The sequence below is a fragment of the Colletes gigas genome, unplaced genomic scaffold (genome assembly GCF_013123115.1).
Source record: "Colletes gigas isolate AHSC1104 unplaced genomic scaffold, ASM1312311v1 Colletes_gigas_Sc00007, whole genome shotgun sequence".
Lineage (NCBI taxonomy): Eukaryota > Metazoa > Arthropoda > Insecta > Hymenoptera > Colletidae > Colletes > Colletes gigas.
Genome location: NW_025106636.1, coordinates 5125250 through 5145389, shown reverse-complemented (window position 1 = coordinate 5145389; position 20140 = coordinate 5125250). Strand labels below are relative to the sequence as shown.

Here is a 20140-nt window from a genome sequence, read left to right as displayed (position 1 = left end):
AATATTTTTGTATCAAGTTTGAACGCGTACATTTAGATCTATATTTAAACAGTATCCACAATTTTTTTCATAGAAAAATATCTAGTATTTTAGAAGTTATCGTAGTTGCAGTAAAGGTCCTTCAAAAAATGGTTGCCACGATTCTGTTGTGGTTCAGTGGTTCTTTGGAATTTTTTGGGGAAGACGGTGAAATATTTTTGTATCAAGTTTGAACAGATATATTTAGATCTATATTTAAACAGTATCCACAATTTTTTTCATAGAAAAATATTTAGTACTTTAGAAGTTATCGTAGTTTTAGTAAAGGTCCTCCAAAAAATGGTATCCTCATAATTGCCACGATTCCGTTGTGGTTCTTTGGAATTTTTTGAGGAAGACGGTGAAATATTTTTGTATCAAGTTTGAACACGTACATTTAGATCTATATTTAAACAGTATCCACAATTTTTTTCATAGAAAAATATCTAGTATTTTAGAAGTTATCGTAGTTGCAGTAAAGGTCCTTCAAAAAATGGTTGCCACGATTCTGTTGTGGTTCAGTGGTTCTTTGGAATTTTTTGGGGAAGACGGTGAAATATTTTTGTATCAAGTTTGAACACATATATTTAGATCTATATTTGAACAGTATCTACAATTTTTTTCATAGAGAAATAAACAGTATTTTAGAAGTTATGGCAATTTTAGTAAAGGTCCTTCAAAAAGAAAAGTGTCTTCCTCGTTGCAACGTTTCTGGGCCATTCTGCTTATTAAAAATGGAGAAACACGAGTTCAGTGAGAAATTTGGAGGACATTTTGCAGCGAGGTCCGCGTCTCCTTGGAATCCGTTGCAAGTTCTATTTTATGTGTCACGCTTGTTACTTTCGTCTGTGATAATTTTCGAAGATAAAGCTTTTCCGAGTACGATGTTGCATGCTTTGAAAGGGTAATAAGGTGGATATGAAAATTACGTAGCGGTGATTTATTCTTTGAAATCTCAAGGTCATCGAAATTTGTTTTTAAGTGGGTTATTTATTTCCATGGAATTGGAACGACCGTGTTTTTATTTTGTTACGTGTCGTTTTGCGCGTTATAGAAATTGCAGAATAGTTTTCTGCATTCGCTGTTTCGTGTTTTCGAAAATACAGCGCGTTTTCCTCAAAGTATTGATCGCCCACATCCAATTTCGCAATGATTACGTCAATGTCCAAATCGTTCGAACCGAGAATCAGTTTTGAGTTTTGAGATTTAATGCCGTCTCGTATCGACAGGCTGAGAACCATGATTTAGAGGAAATTATGGCTCTGATCGATCATTTGTAATGGTCCATCGGACTGGATTGAATTTTTCTCGCTTCGTAAAATGCAGTTTAACGCAATAACGATATTTCTGACGTTCGAATTATCGTTATTCATTTAGACTATTTTGATTTATTACGCGGTTTTGTCATAAGCATTTCACGCGTTAGTAATACCGTTCCTCCCACGTCGATGGTGTTCATAAACAATGGGGCATCAAACAGCGACTGGATTCACGCTATATGGTTCATTTAGTAACCGCATTGCAATCAGTGATCCGTGAGAATATGAATGTTAATTGTGTTTGCTGTGTATAATGAAATGATTGAGTCTTTGACCACCGATCTACACATAGATGTGAATTTAATTATTACTGAATCACCGATTGTCGCTATGAGATCGAGCATGAATTGTATTTTGTTTTTTTTTATTAAAATTAAATCTTTTATTAAATTTCACACTCCTCAATAACGAAAATGCAAATCGTCATCCCCCGTGAAAGCTGCAACCACACCCTTTGAATCGTATTTCGCGGTGCTGGGAGTCGTGGTTTCATTGAAATTATCAACATTATCGTCCTCGTGTTTCACCGCGTGACCGTTCAAGTTTCAGTAACCCAAACTTGTTCGTTATTACACAAACAATATTATCAGAGATGATTAACGTTACCCTTGAAAGGGTCCATTTTCGTTCTATACGAGTGGGTAACAGCGGACGTTTGTCGTAACCGACACTAGTTCTAAACGAGCGAAACTATTCTCATAAGGAAACCGGCTCGTTACGAACTTTTAGTTCCAGGTTTGTTTCGGCCAAACGAGGGAACGATTTTGAAATACGCGTTTCTCGCGATGAAGAATCGTTTCGATTTAGTTTCAGAAATTCGACCATCTTTTCTCGATCACATCGCGTATTTTTACCCACCCCAAGCTTAGGCTGTAATAAATATATTTGAATAGAAAAAACATTGAAATTATTCACGTACGACTGACTGAAAACGGGGTTCACACGCCAGGGACTTGCGCGTAGGTCGGAACAGACCCAAAACGGGGTTCACGCGCACGGACTTCATTACTGGTATCCCAGAAATCGTTAGAATCATTGTAAGGAACGTTTTCCGAGTGTTTTTGTCGTGCTTTTTCCCCGTTTCTCTTTCCCAGCAGCATTATTAGTCACCGTGACACGTTTTTCTCCTCGATGTCACTGATATTATTCTCTCCATTCTCTGTACTATCGGTGTTATTCATCATTATGACATCGCTGTATAAATTCCCTTCTTTCTATATGTTTTACAACGTTATAATTAGATTTGGTTCCTTTATTCTCGGTCCTGACCGCTGCATTTATATTGCTTTTTACTTTAAAAAGTTTCATCCCCGCGAATTCGTTTCGCACGATCAATAGGTCCTTCGGGGCGTCTAAGGATCGATTCGTGGAATGTTAATATTCCTGTTTATAGTTTCCATGTACATCGTCCCGCAAAAGGCGTGGAATCACATGTCGCCGCGAGGGATATTAATCAATTTTTCACTCGCAATGCGAGATCGGGTCATCTAGGCCGTGCACACTTTGCATAACGCATTTGCATATTATTTATTATGAATGGAAATCTTTCGCGATACTGTCGTGTTGCTTTGCAATTTTCATGACATTTCGCGAATACTAATACCGTGTCAACACTTTCGCTACTACGAGATTGTTAACTAAAAAAGCTGACCGAGTTCGGTACGTGCCGCGAATGAAAATAATATCGCTAATGTTAACTTTTAGGCGATTCTCTCTCTTCGTTTCTTTAATATTTCACCGTGGTGATTCTCGTTTAATTTTAATTCGACTAAAAATAAAAATTCAATCGACATCTTGATTTTGACCAAGACATAGTATTTTTCCAGTATTATAAATCCTGATTGACAGGGATCTCCATTGTTCGTCGAACGTGGCGTAAAATATTGTATTAAAAACACAAGAGAAACACGCTTCACGGGAACGGAACGCGTTGCACCGATGTCACAGACCGTCGGTTCATCGATTGCGCAGCCCGTAATCGTCGGGACCATCGAGAATGCAATTACTCGCGTGTAACGCCGCTGATAGCAAGGACACCGGATTGACGCAATAGTCTGTCGATATATTTATCCGCCGCGGCGGTATTTTTAAACACTTCATTCACCGTCGCCGGCTATAGTGATCCGATTGCTCCAAGGTTTCAGCAAAGGTTCAAAGACGCAGTAAACTCAAAAAAGCGTGATGTCTCCTTTTGCTTTCACAATACGTGCCGCCCAATTAGGACTGAGTTTATATTTGTACATCTTAGCTCGTATGTAATACCATCGTCGAACCAATTAGCCGCGTTCCTAGTACCAAACTGTTCGCTGGTTACGAGTTAATCCTCAAAGCAGTAATTTGCTTTATAGAAACCAAACAATCCACTTAGATCTTGCAGTATAATACGCCGGAATACCATGGACTTAGATTACGTTATGTATCCAGCATTTGTACCGCACCTCGGGGTTTCCGTGAACTTTCTGGGTGCGCGGTTTTGGAATGTGCCGGCGGAATCCGTGCGCGTAGACCCCGGGTTTCGGTTAGTTGTTGCTCCCGGTCGGAATCCCTGCGCGTAGACCCCGATTTCCTTTCGATCTGTTGCTATGCATCGCGGCACGTGTGCGTGCCCGTGGTCGACTCGCGTTTTGCGAACCTTTCGTCGGATACTGGGAAAGACTATTCGTAGAATCCACGGAGCGGAATGCAACGAATACGCTCGCAGCTGAAACTATTCGATTCGGAATCGCGATAGAAGCCGTGGGAACGGTTCGACGTCGATGGCTCGGGCTGGTAAAAAGCTCGAGGTTTTTTTCAAGCACAAGAATAATGAGTGGCTGAAGTCCACGCAATGGTGCACGTCGATATGTAGGTTAATTAGCCCGAGCCATTGCGAGGCCCGATTCCGCGAGCAGAGGCCGCCGGGAACAAAGAGGTACGCCTGTCAAATACTTCCAAGGAGCACCTTAATTTCTCTCGTGTCTTTAATATTCCCCTTATCGTCATTTGTAACGCTGTTGCTCGGCTGTTGTCGAGTCAACGCCTGTATTCACCGTCTAGCTGGCTGGCTTTCATAACGCCCAGCTACGTACCGACGTGTCATATTGAAATGGAAATACGAGGAATGCCTCGAATAGAAACTGGATACCTATATCGCGCATAAGCATCTGCCAGTAATATATATACGGCGCATATTCAGTGAAATATTTCAGCGGGAGGCTTTTTTTGTGTCGATATCGCGCGAGAGTTCCAGTCTACTTAAAATTTTTAAATCATCACCGTCCTGTACAGAGTCTACACGGTTTTTAAAGTTACAATTAGAATTTTAATAATTACTATAACGTTAATAATCGACAGACATTTCAATTATTCACAAAATAAGTGTGTAACGCGCCATCTATGATACACGGGGTCTACATGCAAGGACTCCGCTCGGGAACCGTCTCGAACAGGGGTTCACACGCAAGGATTTTACTCCAAGTAGTAAAATTGTACACGTAAAACAATACACGTGCCTCGTTCAGGAAACTTTCTGCTAAAAAAAAGAGAACACTCGAGTTCTTTTCGCGCCGCGAATTACGCTCTACCCGGTGTATCGATGGAATTAAATTGTACCCTCCGGTAGTTCGAGCTGAAAGCGTTTCCCTGTTCCGCGCTGGAGATCGCGGACACGCTCGTGAATTGTCAATCACCGACTTACCAGAAATATTGCGATAAAAGCCGCGCAACCGAGTTACTGCCTCTTGACAAAAGGTGAGATCCGACGCATTAAATGCAACATTTCGTAACTTTCGATGCATATACCTGGCACTAGTGGCAAAGAATACTAAACAAAATTAGAGATAAACAAAATGAGATAAATAAATAAATTTTTACATAAAAAGCAGACGGTTTGCAGCCCCAGGTTCTTAGGAACGTTCTCCTCAGCTCCTAGGTTCGGAGCACGCCCAGGTTTGGCGTCATCGCTTTTTAACCACCGCATCCTCGACGTTCCTTTCCCGTCGGTTCTCCCGGGCTCTTCAGAGTTTAGAGGACAGCCAGGTGTTCGGGGCAATTAGCAGCGTGGGTTATCTACTTCATAAATTTCATTCCGCGTGCCGCCTCCGTAAAACCGGCGAGAGAGTCCCGGCTCCTCAGCGGTTCAGACGGTCCTTTCAGCGGCTGGGAATTGAACTCGTGTTATCCAGCCCCGGCCTTAATCTAAAGGATTATTACTTGCTTCTTTAAGAAATAATCTTTTTCTTACTTCTTCCCTTAATCTGAAGGATTATTGCCCGCCCCGTTTCGCGCGCGATGACGACAAACCAGCCCGAGCGTGTTGGATGAACTGATTGCAGATACGAGAAGCGGATCGATAATTAGATCGTCGATGGTCGTGTCAGCTTCCGCGAACGAGTTGGACGACTGCAGGTTGCCTGAACTGCGTCTCGGCGTTGCTCGAATACCAACTAACGCCTTGTTTTGGCTTCAATTAACGGTCCCGTCTTTGATATACCTCCCATCCCACGAGCTTCTGTAGCCGAAGGGCTAATGGAGTTTCCGTTAAGTGCTTACGATTCCCAATCGGGGTGGCTGACTTTGATGGGCTCACCGGAAGTATAGATTAAATTTACTTTCGAAGTACGTTGCTTCCAATGCAATCACCCCCCCGCGGAGTTGATGGTCATGTTGCGCGAAAGATCGAGTGACGCGCGCTGTCGCTGGCTCCGACTGGAGATGACATCCGATTATGCGCCTTGAAATCAGGAACTAACGTACACTATTGCTAGGATAACTTTAATCCATCATACATGGATTTTTCTTTCTCATTGTATTTGTCTACAGTAATCCCCGCTTATTTGACTCAACCGTTACCCCGGATTCAAGCAACGAAACAATTCCTATCGCTGTTTCTAATATTATTTAACAGGGTATTATAGAAAGTAACTTTTAACAATGACAATTTGGGCTTCCTAAGGTCTAATGCATTCTTTATTATTCAAAATGTTTATTTCAATCAGATGGATTCTTAGAGGTCCCGTTTGAGCTGTTAATTGGGCCCACTTTAAAAGTTCGGGAGCACCAGTAGCGCCGAATAAGTTTCTCTGAAAAGTTCACCCCTCGACCTGTTAACTAATTTGACTTTTGAAGTCAGGGGTTCTAGAAACTCGAAAGTTCTTGTAACGTCAATTGAATTCATTTTGAAAGTTCACGGTCTTGCACCTGAGACGTTGGAGTTTCAGCAAGTGTAAGGGCTCTAACCGAAGTTCGTCAAAAATTCAGCCACTTACGTGACTTTGAAAGTCTGAAGACCCTTTCCTTCGTGGTGGTCTCCAACTCTCGTATTCAAATTTCTATTCGCACGTAATAGAAATTCCAATAGAGTTCTAAGTGTTGCCGAGTGATAATCTCTGATGTCTGACTATCGGTTGACTGTTTCTACTTACTCACCATGCATGGTACTTGGCAACTGGTGTGAGTAATGATAACTGGTTGCTGTTAACTGAATTTTAAGTCTGGTTAAGTAGTAATCTCTGATGTCTGACTATCTGTTGACTGTTTCTACTTACTCACCATGCATGGTATTTGACAACTGGTATAAGTAATGATAACTGGTTGCTGTTAACTGAATTCCAAGTGTTGTTAAGTGGTAATTTAGGATGCCAGACTATTGGTTGATTGTTTCTACTTACTCACCCTGCATGGTATTTAGCAATTGATGCCTCTAACGATAACTTGTTGCTGTTAACTGAATTCCAAGTGTTGTCAAATGGTAATCTAAGACGTCTGACTATCTATTGACTATTTCTACTCACTGACTACATATGGTATTTAGCAAATGATGTCTATAAATGTCTTCTATCTCACCAGTACTCTCTTCACTGATGATTACTCTTCCCTGCTGTTGATGTTTAATATCTAATCGCTGGTCTGTCTTAGTTTAACGTTAACGTCCGACACCCGATCGCTGCTTTCTATTGTGAATAATTTCGACGTCCGAGATGACTGTGTGCTCGATACCATCGTCAGGAATTACTGTTGTTCCGCAGCCAAGGTTGAACTATGTAAAGAACCGCGGCGTCCATTTATAGGATAATCGGTAATACTTCGGGAAAATGTATTGCGTTGGCACTGCGGTCGATATGCACCACTATACCAGGGCGGAGGGGATGCTCGTTGCTGGAAATTCATCGTATTCGGTAAATTTTCAATAGGATCGGTGAGCTGGGAAATCTTCGGCTATCCAGAAATTTTATTTATACATTCTTGCGCCAATATAACTTCGACGATCGGAAATACGTATACGTTGGAAACACGTTCGCGTTTAAAATTGATCGTTACCGTTATTTTCTTTCGTATAAACCCGTTTATTACACGTTCCAGCCACGCTCGGTTATCAGTTCTTTATCGGCGTGTTTTTGCACGGTGTTCGAAAAATGTTATAAAAATATTTCAGACGAGCGAAAACGTTGACTCGACTCGAGGATGAAGTAATTCACTTAGTTTTGTAATTTTTATTTCTCGAGAGGTTCGTTGCGAAGTGGTATGTTTTCAGTTTCGGTGCTGGAATATAATTATTTTCCAATCAGTTCCTTCGGTTATTGATGCGAGAGTATGGCAAAAGCAGCGCATTAGGGGTCGATCGATACGCGAGAGGCAAGAAGCAGGGACACGTCCGCGGTCGGGCAAAATTACGCTGGCGAATGATCGAAGATGCATCATTGATTTATGCGTTGGTGTATCGCGAAGAGATTATTGTTTTTACCATCCACGGGGTCTTGTGTTCAACGGAAACAGTTCGATAATTCTTAGAACGATGAAGAGAATATCAATTACCCGCGGATAGAGTTTCCATTATAGGAGGAAGCAATCGGTGGAAAATGAAATTTATATTCCACTTTTAATGGAGGTCCTTTGGAAAATACTGCGTTTATAAAACAATACGTTATTTCAATCGTATCTCTGTTTTTCGAATAAAAGTAAATTTCTTGTTTGAGAAAAAACTTTCTTTCACGCACTTTGAATGTTCGACTGCGACGAAAGGACGAAATATAATTTTTCGAAAACTCAATCGCCGCGAAACACTTTGCGTTCCTGATGCGGAAACCTGATTATGTTCGCTGCATCGGAGGTGCCTCCGTTCTGAAGGAAAACGGAGATAACAAAATTACGAATAGAACTATCCCCGCGTTAAACCAATGAGAGTATAGACATTATGGTTGTAACTCGATTCTCGAAATCTACAGAGAAATGAAAAGATTTATGTTTCATTTAGGAAACAATGGAAAAATTGTCTTCGAACTTTTATTAAATTTTATTAAGATCGGTGGCGATTGCTTTCGAAGTTTCCTTTGTTAGATTACTGAAAAGGTATAAAAAACTATTCATGGGGCCTGCTGCTGGAGATTCCCCACGAAATGGGATCAGAAAATGTGTTATCGACTTTGTCTGAGCCGAGGCACACTAGACACAGAGGGGTTCTTCAAAGATTCCGATCTTGATTTACACACACCTTTGGCAGGCCAGGCTCGAGCGCTGTTTTATCCCCGAAAGCGCGAGTGAAACGGTATCTGTCTTCCAAGACGTGTACGCCCTCGCCTCTGCTGTCCTCCTCAAAGGAAAAATTAAATCTGTGGTCGCTTCTCGACGGCTCGGCTTTCAATTTCGCGTCAAAGGGAATCCCCGCTGCCTCCGATCCGATACTCCCGGCGAACGAGAATCGGGAATCTAGCCACGAGTACGGCTTTCACTGTCAAAGCAAGGATTGTTTTATCACGTTCCTCCGATCTGATCCCTCGGCTCGGCGATTTCAAGCGCCTCGTTGATTTGCAAGATGCTCGAAATTCGTAGCAAAGACGAAACTTTCCGGCATTACGCGGAAAAACGAAGGGTATCGCAGCTTTCATCGCGCTATTCACGACTCCATCTTGGACCAACATCTCAGAACTGATATCCAATTCCTTTATAGACTGTGTACTCGATTTAGTTAATTTTGCAAATGTATTTAGGAACGTAATCTTCTCGATAATTTTATCCTTTGTTTTTGCTTTGTTTTTTCAAATCCAGTTTTCTCAAAATTGGTCGACCATCTGCAGCTAACATTTTGGTTATGCTTATTTTAGATGCTGATCCACCAGCGTGCGGAATTTCATTGAAATCGATCGCGGTCACTTCTGGAGCTTCCTTTGTGACTTGTGGAATTATAGGGACAAAGAGCCTTTGGTTAAGGGGAATAGGTTCTGGTGATTTTTGCTTAGATGCTCACAATACAAATCCATTTTTCCATCTGTGTTAAGCTTCGAGTATTTTCGAAATACATTGTTGAAGCAGACTCTGTTCAGAAAAAGAATCTCTATTTAAAATGTAAATTAAGTCCAGCAAAATGGCGGAGAAATTGTTCCCTTAGTCATCCATTAACCAGCAGGAATTGTATCAGATTTTCACTGAAAAATGACACGTTTCCCTGAAATTTTTCGGTGAAAAAAAAAATTGTAAATCGTTCTGAAAAAATTATTTTCGAATGCAGGGGTTAATTATAATCATTTTTGGTCAATGGCCATATACTCGAAATCCTAACCATTTTTGAGAAAAAAATTCTTCACCGAAAATGCAATGTCTGACCATACCTTGATATGTTTCCCTGAAATTTTTCGGCGAAAAAAAATTCTAAATCGTTCGGAAAAAATTATTGTCGGTTGCAGGGGTTAATTCCAATCATTTTTGGTGAATAAACATACTCTCGAAATCTTAACCATTTTCGAGAAAAAAATTCTTTACCGAAAATGTAATGTCTGACCATTCCTTGACATCTTTCCCTGAAATTTTTCAGCGAAAAAAAAAAATTCTAAATCGTTCTAAAAAAATTATTTTCGGTTGCAGGGGTTAGTTGCAATTATTTTTGGTGAATCAACATACCCTCGAAATCCTAACCATTTTCGAGAAAAAAATTCAGGAAGGTTGACAAATTATTTAACTTTTTAACGAAGCCTCAATCAACAAATGAGTATCCTTGACTTTCGTCTTATTTTGGCCTCTAGAATCTCCCATTAAAATTTTTCCCAGCGGTGGTCGAACACTTTGTATATTTACATTTGTCCAGGCGGTACAGTGTCTCGTATGTTCCGAATCTTTTCGAATTCACAGTCAGAAATATTTACATACATTCGAGAGAGCCTCGGTTTCTCTGTCCGTCGTTCCATGGATCAGGATGCAAGTAATTTGATATTTACGAGAACAAAGACCGTCACATATATCCGGGCGGCCGTGGCTGCGACCGTTTTCCGGAGCTCCTCCACTTGCGTGTCGCAAGAAAAATTGGAACGAAAATGTGTGCCATCGACCGCACGCCAACTTCCACTTTCCCGCGTCCCAATTCGAATATACGAAATCGGCCCCCGTGTGTCGACGTCGATCCCGAGGATCGGAGAACCTGTTTCCGGTACGTCTGAATAACCAACCGCGGCAATTTGGTACGCGCACGGCGACAGGGGTGCAAAGGCAAACCGTGGAAAAATTGGAATTGAAATAGGAGAACGTAAACGCGAAACGTCAGAGGGATAAAGGAAACTGAGACGGGGGGAAATACGCGGTGGCGCCATTACGATCCTCCACGGTGTTTTGATTACTTATTTTCACCGCCCAGCCACGATATTTTCACTATTTTACCCGATGCAGCCACTTTTCGAACTGGGTCGTTAGATCAAGCTTCGAATTATACGAGTCTCAACTGACCCCTAAATTTTCACAATGTTACTTTTTGTAGGGGTCTTCTCTTATGTTTAGAGACGTACAGAATAGGTATCGATATAATTTTAATTATTTTAATTAACGAATTTTCTATGAGAATATTTCCAAAATATCTGAACGAATTCCTTATAAATTTGTCTCTTTTCACGTTTTGATTGCACTTTGAAGCCTCCAAAGTGACCTTGATATGTCCTTGAAGATCCAAGAAAAACACTTAATTCTCACTTAATGGTGACCTTAATTAGAGCTTGATGGTGGCGGACACTCGTTAACCATTTACCATGGATATTTATGCCCTGAATTAAATCGAACGAAATGCTCGTGCGTCGCGATGGGGGGGTGAATAAAACGTGCAGAACGGAAACGTTGCACGCGAAACGATTACGAGGGAACGAGTAACTACAGGCGTAAAAGCAGCCGCGATAATATTTTACATTTGCATTCTAATAAACTAAACGACTGGTCCGTCAGATTGGAAATTTAAGTCACGTAAAGGAACGAAGGAATCGTTTCAAACGGAGCTTTCCGCCTCGCGTTTTAATTAAATTTCGCGGCAATCGTATTCAATTTATAGCAAATCGTTAAATCTCCGCGGCAAAAAGGCAATGGAACAAAGACTGGCGGTTGTTGTTGTCGACGAGGTTGTTAGGAATTTTTACAATACTTTATTATCGAAGGGTAAAATTCAATCTGCGTCAGCGTTAATTCCGAGAAATGAAGCGTAACAGCTTGACATGGTTAGCTGAAGGTTTTGCATTATATTCAGAATACATAATAAAAAAGAGAAATTATTTATGATAATTTCCGAATTAATGTACACTTTGAAAGATATACTAAGATATCGGTAGTAGTGTGATTTTATGTGAAAGAAAGGCTCAAGTAGTAATTGTAGAATTTGTTAATAATAATTTTTGTCAAGTTCTACATTTTTTTAAATTGTTTCCTGTAAAAGTTATGCATGGAGAAATGCTTTGAAAAATATTTACACGCGGAGAAGGTTAAAAAATGTGAGGGAAAAGTAGAATCAGAATTAAGTAGTAGTAGAACATATATATAGTCGGACATGCGAAATTTGAATGCGTCGACGATGCTTTCGAGTGAAAACCATCCGAACTAACAATAATTTAATATATTATTAGTTATATCTAAGCTAAATATCAGTACAAAACTAAAAGAGTAACAGAAACAAACTCCATAAGTGATAGTGGTACGCTTATGGTCAGGCATATGTAGTTTTCAACACAAAAGACGCTATACCTGTCTCTAATTATTATAAATACAAACTAAAACTTAACAAAATCAATGCAAATTTATTAATTTGAATTAATATAACATTATTTAACGTAAATACCAGTTCTATCAAATTTACTTAACTTTTCTCGAGAATTTGTAGAGGAGTAAAATCCACCGAAAATTTTGATTCCCCAAAGTGAAAAAATACGCTTTCACGTTATTGGATTCCCAGTCGCAGGCCGTAATTACAACTTTCGCATAAATTTCTTGCTCCGAGACTGTCGACAAGCGTTAAACTCACTGGAGTAAATAGCTCATGATTGCTGTTCTCTTTTACTTCCTTCCTTTTTTCTGATCAACTTGCAAGTTTCTTCTGGCAAAAAGAGATAAAAGTGCGGCTCTGTTCGTTGCGTGGCATCAATCGCGAGGAAACGCGATTTAACGCCACGGGCCACCGTGAAAGCAATCGCAGCAACTTTTATTAGCTCCTTGGAAAATTACTTCTACATCCCGGTCTCGAACTTTCGACTTTGATCTGAATCTTTTCTCGATTCTCCGCCCGATGAAGGCCGCTTCATCTCGCGACGCGAGCTCCAGCGCCTTTCGCGTGACACTGAAAGGACTCTCCAGCGGGGGCGTAGTATCGAATTAACATGCAATTTCTGATCCATCGAACGACGCCCGTGCAGCCTCGAAGAAATTCTCTGACGTCTGTCCGCGAGAAACATCAACCTGTTCCACTTTTTAAACCAATTTGACCGTCGATCGGCCATGAATTTAAGAATTTACGCGCTCCTCCGCGAGATTCATGGAAGTCATTTAGTTAATAAGAGAGTTCCGTTTAACTCTATTACCCGGAAATATTCCCGGTATTCCCAGCATTCTTAAAAGCAGCGAAAACAGAATTATAAGAAATGAGTTTGCTGTTGTAAATCGATAACGTTCGCCGTCGTTCGTTGTTTATTCGTTCGAAATAAATTGATCTGCACAAACAGACAGCAATGTTAACGAAATATATTTGATTAAAATATATAAATATTTCATTAAATTAATGATGTATTGAAATTATTTTCATTCATCTCGAATGCCATTGATTTACCTTAAACGACATTGAGTGATATTTAATTTTTTTTTCCTTTTTTACAACCCTTATTGAAACTGAACTGTTTTCGATAAATTTTCGACTGACAAGCTGGGGTCGTTCTGTTGCAGAAGCAAAGTGGCAGCGGCGCTTTTGAACAAACATCTGCAGATCAACGGAATTTCTGCTGGTTTAACATCGCTACCCACGGTAGATCAGTCGTCGCCAGATCCACAGCCTGAGGATCCACCGATCACCAGCAGCAGCAAAATGAGGAGGGAACGAAAGGCTGCCAGGACACTGGGAATTATCATGTCAGCGTTTCTAGCGTGTTGGCTTCCTTTCTTCCTCTGGTAAGCATCGTTTCGCTAGAATCTATTTGTAATAGAACGAGTTCACGTAAAAACAAATGTCGATCGTTCGCTATTTTTCACAGTAATTTCTGTACGGCGTGAGATGTGATTTATCGTTCTGTCAAGATGGCCGTAACAAAAAAATATAAGTAGAAGATAAAAAATGAATCGTGTTCTTACGAGAATTCGTTTCCGAGGAAATCGAATTTAACAATTCATGGTACATGAATTTCTAAACCGAGTTTCTTTATAAACGAACTACTTCAGTCAAAATTTAATTTCTTCTCTTGAGCTTTTCAAGGGGAATCGTCTTATTCAACATTTCCTAAAAAGTTATTAAAAAATTAAATTAAAAAATTTTAAATCATTCAAGGAAAAATTATTTTCGGTTGCGAGGGTCAATTAGAATCATTTTTTGCCATTGGGCATACCCCCGAAATCCTACGCACTTTCGAGAAAAAAATTCGAGTAGGTGTTGAAATTTTTCGACGAAATTAAAAAATTTCAAATCGTTCTAAAAAAATTATTATAGGTTGCAGGGGTCGATTACAATCATTTTTGGTCAATAGACATACCACCGAATTCCTACGCACTTTCGAGAAAAAAATTCCGAAAGTGTAATGTCTGACCATACATTGATATGTTTCCCTGAAATTTTTCGGCGAAAAAAAATTTTTCCAAATCGTTCAGAAAAAATTATTTTCAGTTGCAGGGGTCAATTGCAATCATTTTTTGTGAATAGACATACCCCCGAAATCCTAACCATTTTCGAGAAAAAAATTCCTTACAAATTAGTATCCATGATTTATTATCATCGTGCTACTGTTTCTTTTTTGGTTTCCTAAGGTTATGCAATTTTGCTCGAAACGTTGAAAACAGTTGAAAAACTTTTAAACAATCGTTATACAACACGCTCCCTTTTTGGTTTCCTTATTAATTTAAATCGTGCCAAGTTCACTTTAACGCCACCCGAGAGAATGATATTCGAGTTAGGCTAACTTCCAGACGTTTTGAGGAAACTCGTTGGAATATATTATAGTAAACGAAGGAAATGAGCATCTAAAGTCTACATAGATTGAAAGTACTTCGAAACTAGTTTCATCAAATTAGCGGGAATGCAATCGCTCGGTATACCGTGGAAAGGCATCCAAAGATATCTGCTGCTCCAAATTTCTTAGTTTTCCTTCGAGATTGCATTGCAGCTTGTTAAATAGATATTAACTGCAATTTTAATCATAATAATAACAAATAATTTGTTCGTATAAACAAAAAGCAATTACCGAGGAAAAAATTAACCTCTCTGTTGTTCCCATTTCGAAACTTCCGTAATTACAGATACCAGGAGACCGTTTTCCTATCATTTCCTCGCTTCTTGTGCTTCAACAGTGTTAAACGTTCATTACATTTGAAATTGATACTCTCGTATCAAATTCTTTCTAAGAGAAACATATGATTATCATATACACACATATAGGTGTCCTACTCGAGTAACGTATTAAGATTGTCACTTGAAAGCGACGCTTTCTATACATTGTTGTCTCATTGGGGTCTTAATAATGTTTGTTGTACGCATTGTACCATAAGAAATGCAGAGAAGTGCGTTACACTCGCTAATATCAACTTCTACACTAGTGCCCGTTTTCAAGTGACGCAATTGGGTCTGCTAATTTGCTTGAAAGCGGGGTTGGTAGCGATTATCAACTCGACCTGCAATATATGCGTTACACTCACTAGTACTGACTTCTATCAACAGTGATACCCGCTTTCAAGTGACAAAATTGGGTCTTCTAATTTGCTTGAAAGCGGGGTTGGTAGCGATAATCAACTCGACCTGCAATACATGCGTTACACTCACTAGTTCCAACTTCTACAAACTCCCCGCTTTCAAGTGACAAAATTGGGTCAGTGAATTTGCTTGAAAGCGGGGTCAGTAACGATTTTCGACCCGATCTGCAATACTTCTGTCCCACCTAAGAGTGAGGATGAAATTCACTTCAAAGCGACACTTCTCGCGTATCTTTGGTGCTCGAACCATATAGAAGCACACCTTCAAACAGTGTTTACAAACGGATACACGTTGGTATCAACGAGTCATTCCACCCCATCGCTGCTCCAAGTTTTACTTGCACTGACTTCCAGGAAGACGCGTGGATGTTTTTGCACTTTCCTGAGAAAGTTAAGAGTGGAAAGTAGGTTCTCTCGCGATGGAATTTCGATGGGCCGGAGCCCCCCACCCCCCGGTACTCGATATTGCGTGGTGCATCCCGAAATTTCTAAGGGTTCGCCAAGACGTCCAAGGGGATGGGGGCTGCCCAGGGCCCGATCGATACCGTCTCGCGGAAAAAGAAGTTGCCGCCGCGATCTCAAGTGGTTTGCACAGGACTCGACGTGTACGGATAAACTTGCGCCACGGTCGTGGCCTGTTTCGAAATATTGCACGACACCGTGTTCCCCTGCACGTTTGGGAATAATGTTTCTTAATTCCAGACATTAATTTCGTATCCACGGCAGGTCGAACCACAGTGGATCAACGTTTTCCAATCATCGAGGGAACGTTGCCTCCATAGACGTCTTCATCCGTGGGGGGAAATGGATTGCTTTCATAACCTTCGTCTTCCCTTCGACTCGAATTCCTGAATTTTATTTTCGAACGCACGAAGTTTCCTCACGAATCGTTCCCGGGGCGTGATATATCGCCGCCATATTTCCCCCAAACGTATTAAGTCGCTTCGAGACTTGGTGCTGTTCTTATGCGTACAATTGCGCCTTATATCTCCTCTCGGAACGAAACGTAGCCACCTTAATAAGTTTCTCCCATTTATCGGGCAACTTCGTCCCGCCCTTACGTTACGAAATTCTTCCCACGTGTTGCTCGATGTCACTCGATAAATTTTCTCTCCTGTCGACAAACGTTACCCACCCGGTAAATAAATTGTTTACCCCGGGGATTATAAACACACCACCGATTCTTTCTCGTTCGTTTCCGCCGTTCCGGGGACAAAATGGCCGCGCCCGGTGAGAATTTCAACGCCCCCCGAGGAACTGAAATTTAAACGAGCATTATCGTAGATCATACGCGATCCAGAATTGGTCGTTCCTGTCGCTGTCAATCGGTCGTTCGAGGATCAAGGGTCTAATCGCAATTTAGCTCAGCCAGCACGGGGCTGGCAATCCGCCGGAAACGTCCCGCCAATTCTGACAAATGTATTCTGCCCTCCTATCGCGGTACCAGAGATCTGGCGATCCCTTTGTTTATCAAATTTTCATTTGAAAGGGCCATTGTTCCCACGTTCCAGCGTTCGAACTTCCGTTTTTCTGGCGACGATATAGTTTTTAAAGAGCGGGGACGGTTATACCGGGCGCACTAGCCGCGAACGACTCGATATTTGAATCGAACGACCGTTTAAAGCTTGATTTATCATTACTCGTACCGGCGGGAATGGATATTGGACCGATAAAACGATTCGCGGTTCGATTTTAACGAACCCCTCGATGCTTCCCGACGGACGAAACGGCGTTCTTAATCTCCCCTCTTCCCCTCCCATTGGGGGCGGTGGGTCTTTTCACTCGGAGCAACAGCGATTGGTCGTTCACGGAGGGGAAAAACTGCCGGTCATTTTCGACTTTGGAATAACGGGCTATTTAGAACTTTCGGATGGGAACGGCGCGCCATTTTCGGCGATGGTGAGCCATTTCTGAAGTTCATTTCGTTCTCGACGTCGGGCATGTTTCTCAATTTACCATGAAACGTTTACTTATTTAATTTAATTAATTCTCGAGTAACGGTTTATTTCCGTGGAACGTCAGTTTCCCTGAAACTGGACTTTGAAACGCGTCGCGTCTCGCTGCTCCGTTAATTCTGAAAAGTTTTCGTTCCGCGTTTCGCGGGAATGCGCCTCGCAAGTAATCGTGCCCGAACAGTTTCTGTTAATTATTGTCCCCGGGAAATCGTACCGACGATCGCGAAGTTTCGGGGCGAATCTCCCACGCGAGGAACGGGGGGACTCGTCCGGCCACTAGTATCGATTTCGATTGGCTTAGAACCCCGCGGAACGCAGTCATTGGTGGATTTGTAACAGGTCGTCTTAGTATCCAGAAGCTAGCCGGGTCACGAGGTTAATCCTATCGATAACCAACGTCGAGGTAATGGGCCGTGTAACTGGTACGGACGAACTCTAACTTCGTGACATCATGGGAGTTTGATGATTGCTCCCGGATCTAATATCGCGGCTCTTTGCGGACTCCTGGTATACAGCAATAAAATAAATCTTTCGTTAAATAAGTAGCAAATAAAGCGGTTCGTTCGTCTGGTTGGTCGAGCATTACGTAAAGAACAGATATTTAACGATAAATGTGTACTTCTACTGCTCCGTCAACTAAAACCAATAACCTCGTAAACGTTAAATATATGCATTTTATGTAGTTACTGTTATACTCGTTCTAACGATTATCTGAGTCGATAAATCGTGATCATCTGTTATTATCTTTCACACGCTTTCCTCCTGTTCCGGCGCCCCCTGACAGTATGCAACACGGTGCTCGCGCGAGCTTAATTTCACGCCCGTTCAGGCGTAAATTCTGATAGTTTTGTAATAACAATATCGCGAAAACTAGCGCGAAACGACGCCTGTTTGGAGTGTTAAAATATTCAGGAAAGTGGATAGTAAAATATATGGCTGAATCATTGAGTTCGGTGGGGAAGCCCTTAAGGGAGTATTTGGAAGTTATAACTTCTACAATTTTTAATATTTTTTGGTGAAAAAAATACTGCACATACTCATAAGAAGAATAAGTATAGAGAATCACTGAAAAGGCCGAATAAATGCCAGTTTAGGGAGCAATGACCCCTTAAGGTAAACATTTATCAAAATCTACTATTAGCCTGTAATTCGTGCCATTTTCTTCGACGCCGTACGAGAATTTATGTTGTTTATAATGGTTACTTAAATCACACAAGAGCGGAAGAAAGCTCCGTCGATTTCTGGGATCGCGAACGATGTTGTCCACGCGATTCGCGACTTCCATGGAAAACATCCATTTCCCCGGCGTTTTCAGCCGTCTCATCGAATCGTCGGAGGTCATCGCGATGGTTTCTCGTTTACTTCCTTCCATTCATCCTCCTCGATCCATCTAACTTGTCTCCCCGGTGGGAGATTTTCCGTGACTTTGTTTCGAGTTCCAGTCCACGTACCACCGGCGCTTATGGTTGAGGAAAATCGGAGGAAATGTCACGGGAGCCTATATCCTTTTGTGAACAACCCAAAGGTAGAGGGAAAATGAACTGGTCGCTCAAGGATGAATGGTATTCGAATCATTTAATGTTTGACTGGTATTCAATAAGGATTCGAATCATTTGCTTGTTCAATACTGGTATTTGAATGGTATTCGAATCACTTAATATTTGACTGGTATTCGAATAGTATTCGAATCGTCTAATATTTGACTGGTATTTAAATAGTATTCGAATTATCCAATATTCGACTGGTATTCGAATCATTTAATATTTGACTGGTATTCGAATACTATTTGAATTATCCAATATTCGACTGGTATTCGAATCGTTTAATATTTCCCTGGTATTCAAATAGTATTCAGACAGTATTCAAATTATGAATTATTCAAATACTCCTCAAACTGATCAGTATTCCTAATGAGATTAGCTACCACTACTAATATAAAATTGAGGAAGAAACGAGCGATAAATGTAAAATTTAAATTTAAATTTAAGGTAGTCTCGGAGGATTCAACCTTTGAAACGACTTTATTAGAAATATTTATCTTGAAATCAGTACCAAAAAAGTTCCCAACCGTCCTAACTAACCAAACTTTTTCAAATAGCTTCTCTCCTTCAGGGAGTAGCTATTTTCCAATCTTGCAGTAATTCTCCTCAAACAGTGATCGAGTTAAGGAACCGTCCTATCCAACCACACTCAGCAAGTTTTAAATAGTTGAGGTCAATAATGCAGGTGTCCAAGTTTCCCTTGCAAAAGTTTCCTCCCTTAATCAATGTCATCTTCGGAGCTTTTCGAACCGTGGCCAAATCAAAAAACGTTTCACTGTTTCGACGAACACGCCTGTGCAATGAAGACGTTATCACCATTTCTGCGAAAGGTTCGAAGAATTTTCTCTCATTTTCCTAGCTAACCAACCTTCGGAACAGCGAAGATCAATAACTAAGAAGTACCAGCCAAGTTCCTCTCCAAATAATTTCTTTATTTCGCGGGGTATCTTCCTCTCTAAAATCAAGAAACTTTCCACCGCGCTAATCCGGCTCTCCAACTTCCTCGCAGTTAAGATCCCCGAGATTTTAACAAGTATCATCCCCCTTGTAAATGTCTTCCTCCCAATCCAGAAAATAATTTCCTCGAAACAGCGGCTGACCAAAGGAACTTTTCATTGTCCTAACCCGACCAAGCTTTCCCAACTTCCAGACG

The 20140-nt window shown here is 41.0% G+C and overlaps 1 protein-coding gene across 1 annotated transcript in view; it reads left to right on the top strand.

Annotated features, from left to right (window-relative positions):
* LOC122396071 (octopamine receptor beta-1R-like) overlaps positions 1–20140 on the top strand; it is a 53819-nt gene that overhangs the window by 28481 nt on the left and 5198 nt on the right. The window contains exon 3 of the mRNA XM_043394185.1: positions 13485–13706. Within this exon, the coding sequence (XP_043250120.1) occupies positions 13485–13706 (222 nt within the window). The remainder of the gene's footprint in view (positions 1–13484; positions 13707–20140) is intronic.